At 39.3% G+C, this 12,206-nt stretch overlaps 1 protein-coding gene across 6 annotated transcripts in view; it reads right to left on the bottom strand.

Moving 5' to 3' along the window:
• Positions 1–12,206, bottom strand: part of diaph2 (diaphanous-related formin 2) — a 372,424-nt gene that overhangs the window by 272,056 nt on the left and 88,162 nt on the right. For all 6 annotated transcript variants that reach the window (XM_056382907.1, XM_056382908.1, XM_056382912.1 and 3 more), the window contains one exon: positions 6,355–6,494. In XM_056382907.1, coding sequence (XP_056238882.1) covers positions 6,355–6,494 — 140 coding nt within the window. The remainder of the gene's footprint in view (positions 1–6,354; positions 6,495–12,206) is intronic.

The following is a 12,206-nucleotide window of genomic DNA, read 5'->3' as shown; positions in this document are numbered from 1 at the left end:
ACTAAATAATTATGTAATTTCCAAATCTTATCTTATTTCTCCTTGACAAATGACTGCACAAACTTGTCTAAGGCTTGGAGGGTGGTTGAGAGTCGTAATAACACTAAGGGTCTAGAGAATGGTCTTCCTGAAATCTACTTAGGATATCAGGCCTTTTAATACTATATTTAAAATTTTCAAATTGACATGGAGTCTGATTCAGCTCACAAAATCACTGCCCAGAATAACAAAGTGAATACAGGGGATCAATTATGGATGATTCACTCAGATAAGGAGCTTAAAAATGACAGAGTTGAAACAGTTATTCATCTTTGTGAAGACTCTATGTCAGACAGACCAGGCTCACTGATGTCCACGACACCAAAATCAAAATCATACGAGTATCATTCATCAGTGCAGTGTTAACTCATTGCAACTGCTTTGAGATTCACACTTTGCGTTTGTGCCAAACAAGATTTCCGGCCTGAGCTGTCAAGGGGGCACACACAGCCTGTGAGACTTTTAGATTGCAATATTTGTTTGAGCAGGCACAATAGCAGATGGACAAATGGATCTGCTCCTTTGTGCTGGTGTTAATTGGCTGTTGTGCACACAGTGGAGAGAGAAGGCCAAGGGAGGAGGTGTTGGGTATATAAGAGTACAAGTTAGTGCTAATAATAATAATAATAATAAAACATTTGTGCAAAGGGAATGGCTTTTTTGACACCCTTTAATCGTCTTGATTGTAACTGTATGAGTATGGACCAGACACATAAAATGTAGTGACAATCAAGTACAGTAAGGGAATCTGAGTTCTTTGAATATCTTTGTTCAATCATTGTATGGGGAGCATCACCACCATACTCAGCAGAAATGTCAGTGTTTCTCAGGGGGTTGCTCTATGCTTTATCACACTGGCCATTAGGACAGACAGTCAATAGGACGAGCAGCTTTATGTTAACAGGCACTGTAGCTCGTAAAAAACCCACGGCCAGTGTTCCATGCAACCCTTGGTGCTTAGCTGCAAGCATTCAGCTGAGAAAAGCTGGTAGGATTGATTCAGACTCAGAGACACCCTGTGTGGCAGAGCAGCAAGATCATCACAACAACCCACACCTTGAGCATCCAGACACAGAGACAAACTGTGGTGTCAGCAAATGTCTCCCACCTCCACAAAAAGACCCCACAAGAAAATGCCCCGGAGAAAATGTCTGACATGTACCGTGAAGACTTCACATAATGAAAAGTTAGGAGCCCAGTCCAATTTTGCTTAAATATGTCTTAGGGATCTGAGAGCTAGCAGATCTAATATGGAAATCACTGTCGGGATTTGACAGAGTCATAGTGTAATGCTGAGGGCTAAACATAAGGAACTCAAAGGTTGGGGCCATGGATTTGTGCTCTGCTGCCCAAAACCACTCTATTTTTATATTGGAAAGTCTATTGATGGAGCAGCAGTTGAGTTAGATCACAGGAAGTGAGGTTTAACTGTACTTCTTTTGAGCTGCCTTGAACTGAAATGACCAAATATAGTGTAAAGGTAGTGTAGTCCTGCTCATGCAAAACCAGTATTTAAGCATTCATGATACAAAATAGTTGAGTTTTTGCTGTAGCAACTGTAAACAGAAAATAGAAAAATGTTTTGCCTATTGAGATATTAAGTTAATTGATATATTTTACATGGATCTTATCAGTTTTTGCATGTGCAACATAGTGAGTGAGAAAACTGTGAAAAGTGTGTAAAAAAGAAAGCCAAACTGAAACACCCAAGGATTTCTCTGCCACTAAATGAGAAAATAAGAGGGTTGTAATTTTCTGTGAGTTGGCATCTCACTTCATGTCAGTGGATTAAGAAATTAATGAAAAGTGGCTAGTCAATCTGACACTTCTAAATTAAGAAGCGTGTATCCAAATGACAAAATTAAAAAGGGGGAGAATGAAGTAGAGGATAAATAATTGGCTGGGGAAATTTTGACAGAAAGAGAAGTGGAAAACATGGCAGATGAGGAGAAAGAGAGTGGAAACAGAGTATGCAGCGGATGCTCCAGGCAATGCCATCTGTGGGCAGATCTGCAAAGGCTGCATGCCACACACCTGTGTGGGACTGCCTGGGAGATAAGGCCCCTAGCACAATGGCCCTGTGGCCACCTGTGCTGCCAAACAGGTGCACAGCCTAGCCAATTAAACTATTAGACAAACACAGGCCTCTGGGAGCAAATTAGCAGGCTGCCCAAACATCACATGAAAAACAAAAAGCAGTGGTAAGCACTGTGAAGACCAAAAACACTTTGATGGTGAGACTTTCATTTCATGTGTACAGAATAAAATTGAATGCTTAATGAAGCAATGCAATGGTTTTGATTTAAATATATCATCAAACAAATGTCAAAAAATGTCTCCTGTGTTTAAAGACACAATCACAAAATTAGTTATTTTATATAAATACTATGAATGGATTTAAAATTGCTAACTTTGTTTTAATTAAATATTCAGGGCTGCATTTACCCATCACACATCCAAGTGACACTGATGTTTCTTGAGTCATCAGCACATGATACATACAAATACAACAATAGATGGTAAGGTTGGAATACATGTAAGTAGACCCTCTGCATCCGATTGTTAGATAGTTTAAGATTGCTAATCATGTAAGCTATTAATTTAACATAAACAGGCAGTATTTTAAATGCTCATATCAAAATTGCCAATCTAAGCTGAAACATTGACTGTATAACAAACTTAAAAAGAAAATAACACATTTCTGTAAATTACTGTTCATTTGTTTTTCTTTGTTTTTTGTCAGCCCATTTTCAGGGTATTCCCCAGATTAACTGTGATGAAGTAAGCCATTGTAATAGTGTTTCCTTTAACATAAACATTCAGACGCCATTTATTGGCCAAGACACTAAGTCCAAAGAGATGATAACTGAGTGGATATTTTTAAAAACATTTAACCTCCTGCAGAGAAAGGATGGCTCTGCTATATAAAATATATATATATCTAAAAAGTTATTTTACTCCTAAACCAAATTGAGCTTAGAGGTAGATATGCATTTAAGTTCTTTAGATTCATAATAACTTCCCCAAATACCAATATTTAAAGACAAACAGGCTGATCATTATTGTAAGGTATGGATTAAAACAAGCATGAATGCACTGCTCTGCTCTGCCATCTACTTCATGGTTATTTCCAGTATAAGATAACATACCGTACAAAGGTTACATTAACATAGTGGCGTCAGAAGAGTAGCAAACCAAATGTGGATTTCCTGTGTCTTGTGATCCATGACAATTAAGTGCATTCATATTAATTATGAGTAACCTTATCCATGCTTCAAGAAAATAATCAGTCCCTTTCCCCTGGAGAGAAATAATGAGGGGTGTAAAGATGAGCAGGGGACTGGTGTTAGTCAACATTTGTGCAGTCCTGCTCAGCACACACACCTGAAGGTGGCTTTCTCACTGGATGAACCTGGCCATCAGTGGGAGGCGACTCCTCCATAAAGCAATGGTCCCCTACATGCTGGCCAAAGGTTCAGCCATTTGAAAATACCCATAGGGCAAGCCTGGTCTCACTTACATCCCCTTGGCACCAGTTGGCCTTTCTGAGTGGAAAGGCTGACTTGACTCCCCACAGCTTTCTGTAGACTGGAGAGACCGACTTCATAGCTCTACTGTCACTCCAGGGATAATTACTTAGCTACTCAGCTATTCATTATACGATATGACATACTATATGTAAAAGGCATTTGTGTTAAGCTTAGTACATTATAAATCTATCCATCTTTATTTTATGTATGTATAACTAGCTAACGTTACCTTGTTAGCCAACCAAATAGCTTTGTATCCTTCAAACCAGCATTTCATGTGGATCTCAATGATTGGGCAACTCCCTTTTCTAAGTTTGATTTGGAAGAGTGTTGATATGAATGAAAATTTCCATGGAATTTAATTCTATATACATGCATCAATCACTTTATTAGGAAAGACTATACTCATACTGGGAAGAGCCTCGATTTGCTGTCAATAGCCTCAATTCTTCAAGATGCTGGAAACATCTTCTGGCACATGTTGATATGATTACATCACATCATTTCTGCAGATTTGTCAGCTGTACAGCTGAATTCATGCCAATCTCCCTTTCCACCACATCCCAAAGGTGTTCTATTGGATGCAGATCTGGTGACTGGGCCAACAGAAAAACAAAGGACTCCTTGTCAAACCAGTTTGAGACGACTTTTGCTTTTTGACATGGTGCATTATCATGGTGGAAGTAGCCATTAGAAGATGGTAAATTGAAGCCATAAAGGGATGCACATGGTCAACAACAATACTCAGATAGACTGGGGCATTCACAACATGACTGATTGGTATTAAGGGGTGCAAAGTGTGCCAATAAAACATTCCCCACACCATTACACCACCACCATCAGCCAGGACTGTTGACAAGGCAGGTTGGGTTCATGTACTCATGCTGTTGATGCCAAATTCAACTGTCTGCGTGCCTCAACAGAAATCTCGATTCATCAGACCAGGCTAGGTTTTTCCAGTCTTCAATTGTGCATTTGTCCAGGCTGTGTCCACTGCTACATCAGATTTCTGTTCTTGGCTGACAGGAGTAAAACCCAACATGGTCTTCTGCTGTTGTAGCCCATCCATCTCAAGGTTCGATGTGTCGTGCATTCTGAGATGCAATTGTAAAGAGAGGTGGATCTGTATTACAGCTGCCTTTCTGTAAGATTGTATCAGTCCAGCCATTCCCTTTTGACCTCTCACATCAACAGGACACAGGACACCCGTCTGCAGAACTGCTGCTCACTGGATGTTTTTTTGTTTGTTTGTTTTTCTCACAATTCTGAGTATCCCAGGAGACCAGCAGTTTCAGAAATATTCAAACCGGCCTGCCTGGCACCAACAATTATGCCACAGATCACATTTTTTACCCATTTTGAACATTAACATTAATTGAACATTAATTGATCCTCCTGGCCAGTATCTGCATGATTTTATGGACTGCACCCCTGCCACATGATTGGGTGATTGGACAATTGCATGAATAACAGGTGTTCCTAATTAAATGATTAGTGAATATATGAATGGATGGTTGTTGGATCTGTTGTTGTAGTGAATGTACAGGATTTTAGCAAGAGAGAACACAAATTCAAAATTGGTTAATGCAGAAATGCAGCAGTAATATTGGTAGTAGGACACAGATTAAATAAAAGCTCCTCTGGGACCATACTGGCAGATCCTGACTCGGTACCCATGTACCCAGGGTCAACATAAAAAAGTATTCCACTTATCCGAAGACCATTTAATATGCACCATTCATTGATTCACATTAAAAAACATCTCCTTAACAGTGGGCTGGTAAATAATTTAAAGGATCTGCTGTCACTAAGAGTTCTGCTTCACTAGTGGGGCAAAATTAAAATTGAAGACTTCATTTACAGGACAGAATAGAGAATTTGGGTAACAAGTAGAGACCATGCTGGAAAAATCAGTGAGGCCTTGTAATGAATGCCTCAAGTACCAATCAAAGATCAACAGGACAGAGCTGCCAAAAAATATCTAAAATTATGTTTTTATACATGTTCATAACCGATAAAGAAAAAAAATGCAGGCACTGGCCATTTTTAGATTGGAACCAGTTTGTACACACCACGCCCAGGACACATTGCCTGCATTGTGTGACGGCTACCTTGCTGAACTGCTATGACTCCCATTGAGCAACACGCTTGTTAAGGTCTCAGAATGGATGACTTTCTAATATAGACTAGACTTTCTATCTTTTAGAGCTTAATAGACAAAGTTACTCCCAGCGACCATAAGCTTGTACTCGTTTGCTCAGCTACACTATTTGCTACGCTTGTTTAAATGGAACAGTTCCAATGAGGTTCCTTTACAGAGGTTAGAAAATAGCAGGAGACACCCTCCCAAAAACTCTTATGTATATCGTACCAAAAACACAGCTAAGGGATTTCTCATTGCACTTAGGACGGCATTTGAACTCACAACACACTGCATGCTACTGCATCCTTTCCGTGCTTCTGGTTGTGGGTAACTTACTGTACCAACCAACATACTGACAGACAGATGTAATATGGTTATCCAAATTATTTTGGGACTCTAAAAATCAGCATACCCAGAGTCTATCCTTCACAGCACACTCAGCATAATGACATTTCATGATATCTGTTTTTAGAGTTATGAGCAAAAATTGAGGAATTAAAAGAGAGTCCCGTTATGATATTGATGAACCTTCTATTTTTATCATTATGCCAATGATAAAGAGTCCTTTGAGCTGAAAATATCATTAAAAAATGTCCCAAGTACAGGGCACAGTTTGCAGTGTGTGAAAAAAGCTTGAGTTACCTGACAGGGTTACTGGTGAGAGACACTCTGAGGGACTCCAGGCAATTGAGCAACTTTTCTTCCGTGATGCCAGAACGCAGCTCATGGACATATTCTTGGGATGAAAGTGTACACTCATGCTTGCTGTTCCTTAGTCCACCCTGAAAACAAAATAACACCAGGATAGTTATTAGAGTTCCATCACACACTGTGACCTCAACACTTATGGTAATGTGATGAAAGAAATACAATATCATAAAAACCAAAATTATTTGTGAACATAATTGAAAGACATCCAAGAATAATTTAAATCATTATATGGTTATACACTTCAAGCGTTGAAATGCAACACAATGATGAAAATTTGATATTGCTTGGTCAGTATATTGTGTTCTCAGTAGGTACAGTTAATTGATCAATAATATGTAGTGTGAATCACTTGGATTCATACAAAGGTGCTGGTTATAAAACCTGGCCAAAACTTCTCTTTTTCTCTATCAGCCAAGACTCTAATGATGGACTATACTTGAAGAGAGCCAAACACTAGGCTCTACATGCGATCCACGGCAGCTGCTGCTTGAAGTAAATGGATTCTTGTGTATAATCTCCGCAGAGGGCACGAGGGACATGCCGCTACACTGATGCTTACACAATGGGACTAGCTATTGGCAGCAATACACACACTGACACCACAGCAGGGAAACACATTTACACACTCACTCACCCAGCACACAGTGAAGTCAACATAGTATATTACATTGAGCTACAGCTCAGTGTAATGTGTCGATGCAGTCCAACAATCAACATAAATCTAAATGAAGATTTGCAATTTTTTTTAATTTTACTACATTATCTCTACTCCCAATACAAGCTCCAAGAACAAATCTGTGTTAAATCGATAATATTCAGGTTTTCTTGTCAAAATGAGCTACATTTCAGCGGGGGGGCTGAGTCAAGGTACCATACAAAACAAAAAGAAGAACATTCTGCAGCAACAGGCTAACATATGGCTGAAACAGAGTGCTAGGCATCGTCTTCACTGTGTTCATCCCTAGACTGCTGGTTCCCCACAAAGTGAGCTGTGCTAATAGGCAGTTTGGGAAGCAATAAGATAGCTCATTTATCTGGAGAAAAGAGGCCTGCTGCTCTCCTGCAATGCACAGTCAACATCAAAGAAACTGTTTTTATGTTGGAAATAGCAGAGGCAGTCTAACAACAGCAAGATACCAATAACTCTGTATCTCTAGGTGTGATCCGAGTTCATAGTCTGATTGGCTCGATAAGGACAAGAAGTATTTGTTTGATAAAAGTGGACGTAAAATCACATTCCTCAACTTGCAGTGATGATTCCTGCCAAAACCAAGTAGAAGAGGTGCCTCTTCCACAACCAGACAACCAGTGTCATAATTGCTCTTCATGAGTAGAACATATTGTAAGCAACAAAAAACAAAGGTTCTAGTCATGCCATTCCACAATAAAGATTTTTTTTTTTTTGTTGAAAGGAGGGCGTTAGGATAAACAAAGATAAACCATTTTTCTCTACCATGGGTTTAAAGATCATACATTGTCTACTAACTTCTTTAAAAAAAAAAAAAAAGTAAAATCTTAAAGTTAAAACTGAGAGTGTACTTTCACATAATTGTCTGCTTTTCCGCACTATAGATTGATTTTGTAGTAAATCCATTTTCTGTGCTTCTGTCATTTCTCTGTCTTTCTCTGCTTGATCTATACAAACACTTATGCCATTCATCTTTTTTCTCAAGCACTGTTGGCTGAATGTGGGGGAGTGACTGGCTTAGCTTTTATCTGACTCAAGGTAGTTATTAGGCCATAGGGAGAGGTGAGAATCCCTCTCATTACTATCTAGATTTTTCAACTATTACCTACCACAGGATCCTTTTTTTTCATTTCTGCCTAACACTACTTTTATGCTTTTGAGTATGAACAGCTACACTCAAAAATAAGCAATAATGAAATTGATAAAAGCAGATATTCACTATGAAAAACTTCAATTAGATGTAGAAAAGGAGAAAGATAGCTTTCCCAGACACAAAAACGATGAAATATAGAGACTCTGACTCTGCAAAAGATTCACTTCAAGGTTCAACTTGGAGAGTAATGTAAAACTGACTTTATAGTAGGTTTAACAATGACAATTATATTTTTCTGCTTAAGTACTTTTAAAAAAAAATCAATGTGCCTTTAATCCCTGACAGCAGCAGTGCTTACTGTTTTTAAACAGACTCTTGAAATCAGTTTCCAAAGAGAAGTTTGTGTCATTTGTGATGACTCACTTTTGAATACTGAGGATTTTTTATCATGAAGTCAATGACCTGTAACTGTGTGTATGTGTGTGTTTCCTCGCATCTGCCAGAACACACACTTTCTGTCTTTATACAGTCTTTAGAGTTGTGAAGCCACAATCTTTCTTCTTTATTAACTTTGGTATTTACAGTGTTCAAGTGATTACCATTTTCAATCACAGCCCAATAATTTTCCACTGTCTCACTAAAAGGACTATCAGATAGGGTATGTGCTCTACAAGGGTTACTCATGAAGATGTCAACATTATGAATTAATGTCATCATATGATAACTAAGCAATTCCCATGATGAAATTCATATTTACTTCAGCAGTTAGCTGGGTCTATTTCAGGGTGCCTTTTTAACATCTGGTCAGGGGAAAATTATGGTAACCAAGTAAGTAAATGGTGCTCATCTCACAGAGCCACACAATAATTGTATTTCAATTTATGAGAGAGACTTGCCAATGTCATTAGAAAAGGGTTATTCGTCATGAACACAGACCCGGAAGGCTGAAATAGTAAAAATCTATTCCCACAAGCAGGAACAAATATAGGATACTACGGTCAACCACTACATAAGATTAATCCTGTAAAATAATATGTATAACAATATGCCAACAATGTAGCATGCAATAAACACATATGAGACATACTGGCCCTCATTTATCAATCTTGCGTGAAAACAGGCGCAGATCTGAGCGCAGAATTGGTCGTACGATAGGATCCACGTGTGATTCATGAAACATTCGTATCTGAGCAATCCCAGCGTACGAATGATCGGGTATTGATAAATGCGGCGGCTGAATTCAATCGTCATTAACATGTTACGCCCTTAAATATTCCTGGTTCGGAGGCCTCGCCCACTAAGGTCAAACATGGAGAGAAGAGTTACTGGCAAAATACAAAACTTTTCAGAGATGGAGATCGACATCCTGACATCCGAGGTGGCGCAAAATAAGGATGTGCTTTTTGGCAGTCTGAAGAGTGGGATCAAAGGAGCTCATAAAACCGCTGTGTGGAAGAGGGTAACGGAGATGAGTCTGGCTCTGCAGTGCCCCCTCCTGCAGCCGCGCGCCAACACAGCTGTTTTGAAAAATAAAAGAATCGTGTGTGTGTCCCGGCCACCTGGCCACCACGTTTAAAAGTGATAGCTTGGCATCACAAATCACCTGTACATTTATAGAGTGGTAGTTTTTGCGATTGATGAATGCGTAATCATTCATGGATGGTGCCTTCAGACGCACGAGTGCAATCAATTGCTCCAACCAAATTTGGAAACCCAGCAATCTGGAGATCCCTGCGGTCTCTGAAAACGCGCTCACGTCTGACGCGCGTATTGTTCCTCCAAAACGAGTAAATCTGCCATCGTTATGATTTGATAACTGTCAAATCATCTGTTTAAATAAGGGAGTGAGTAAACATCTGGCCAACCACAGTGCAACAATGATTATCTCACTAAGTGCTTTTAATTGTTGTTCCAGTTGTGTCATACCCATCGGAAAAAACAAAAAAACAATTACACAATTTTGCCATGAGTTAATTTGCAAACACACATTTCTGCTTGTATTTATTATTATTTCAAATTTTAACGTGCAATAATTAGATGTCATGTTAGGCTATTTAGCCTATCATATTGTTTTATTGTACAAAAAAGTGGTATCAGTAAAAAACGTGGGCTTTTTTAAAATTCAAATTTTTTTAATCTTGTTTTATTCGTTTTAAGAATCCGTTTTGATCTGTTCTAAATATGTGACTGTTTATGCTGCGGTTTGTTTAATAATTATTTTCAGACTCAGCCAGATTTTGCTGCTGCACCGCAAATCCAGATTTGCGTACACGAGCTCAGACCTGACGTGAGATCTGATCGTAGCGTCCGCTCACGTCCAAATTGATAAATGCCGAAGCTTGCGTGGAAATGGTCGTACGCACGGTTTTCTGCCGTACGTTCGTTTGATAAATGAGGGCCACTGTGTCTAGGAAAGCATTACCCAACCACCAGGCTGCAGACCGGCACTGGGACACAGAATATTTGCAACCAGGCCTCTGATTTTGAACTACATAAATATTGTTATGCAACATAATCACCCACTTAGTTGTGTTCTAGGTTCATAATATTCTCACAACAAGAAAAAAAGATTGCTTGAACTTTTCTTCAAAAGAAAAGGTGATTGGAGGACTAACATGTATTGTTGTATAAAAATTTTAGATGTACTTGAAGCCTAACCTTTAAATGTATCTGGACCATTGATCAGCTACACAGATGTCCTCCTCTGGCACACTGCATAAAAATGCTCATTAATTTAAAATGCTTTTAGTAGAATGGGCCTACAGATCCTCCAAGGGGATCCTTCCCTATTGAGAAGAAGGCTGAAGCCACAGTTTTCATTATCCAATAGGGTTGATACTCACTGGACAGGGACCTACAAAAGGCCTGGGACCAGAATCATTTAACCATGCTGATTGGAACAGTGCATCACGAGTATCTGATCCAATCATGTCAGGAATTCAGGAAGAACATACAGTCCATGTGAATGTTCCTTGTCTTCCAAAAGGTGAGAGGAAAAAGATGAACAACAATTGGCATTTACATTCTCAGGCTATGTATTGCAGTGTAATATGCTGCTTGTCTCCTGAAAATATCAATTTTGTTGTTCCACCATTACAGCAGTCAAATCAACAACTCTTCAACAAACTTTTTGCTGTAGAGAAGGCTCGGGTTTTCAAAACACACTCCTGTCTGCAGTGGATCAGTTTAGATGAAAAACAAATGCTAAAGCACGCGGGTTAGGTAGACGGTGGAGAAGCAATATGTCAGCACTGTGCTGAATAAGGCTTGAACGATAATGGCAGATGAGATATATTTAAGCCACAGTGGTGAGTTTCGTGCAAGTCTTTAGACCACTCGTCTGCCATTTGGTCGAGACTTGACTTCAGTGATGTTAGAGCTTAATAAAATGCACTCAGCGGCTTTGTCAAGAACACCTTTTTAGCATGAGTAAGAACTCAAGTTCAAAACACCACTGACAAAACTTTTACACTCAACAGTAAATATATGCACTTTTGGCAAAGTAATCCAGAACTATATAACATAAATGTTGACCCAAACAGAACAAGAGAATAATGTATATTGTCTGAGAAAAGGCGCTCACAACACTAAGAATGCTGCTCACATCATTGTGGTTCCCTTTTTGGATATGGCTGATTAGGCGACTACATTTTCAGAACATTCCTCAGTAATACATCAGGAAGTGAGAGGGAAACACATCACCCTCTTTTTATTTATCTTCCTACCTCTCAGTTGTTCCCAGCAGGCATACCACTATGTCCAGAAAAGCTAGAGCTCTGGTTTCACCGCATGCTCTGACCTCTGGAAACCAAAGACACTGACCATAAACTGCTTTTTCATGACCCTAGCCCAAATCAATGGAATCCTTTGGGATAATATCAACATTACCCCACCACACTGGCAGCAGAGAAACAAGCCGGGGGAGGGGGGCACGCATTACCTGCTGGCTATTGGGTAATAGCATTTTTCTCTTCAGGGTCACGGGAATGGTCAACAGACAAA

This window comes from Seriola aureovittata, chromosome 8, assembly GCF_021018895.1.
Source record: "Seriola aureovittata isolate HTS-2021-v1 ecotype China chromosome 8, ASM2101889v1, whole genome shotgun sequence".
Lineage (NCBI taxonomy): Eukaryota > Metazoa > Chordata > Actinopteri > Carangiformes > Carangidae > Seriola > Seriola aureovittata.
This window is presented reverse-complemented; position numbering and strand designations above follow the sequence as displayed.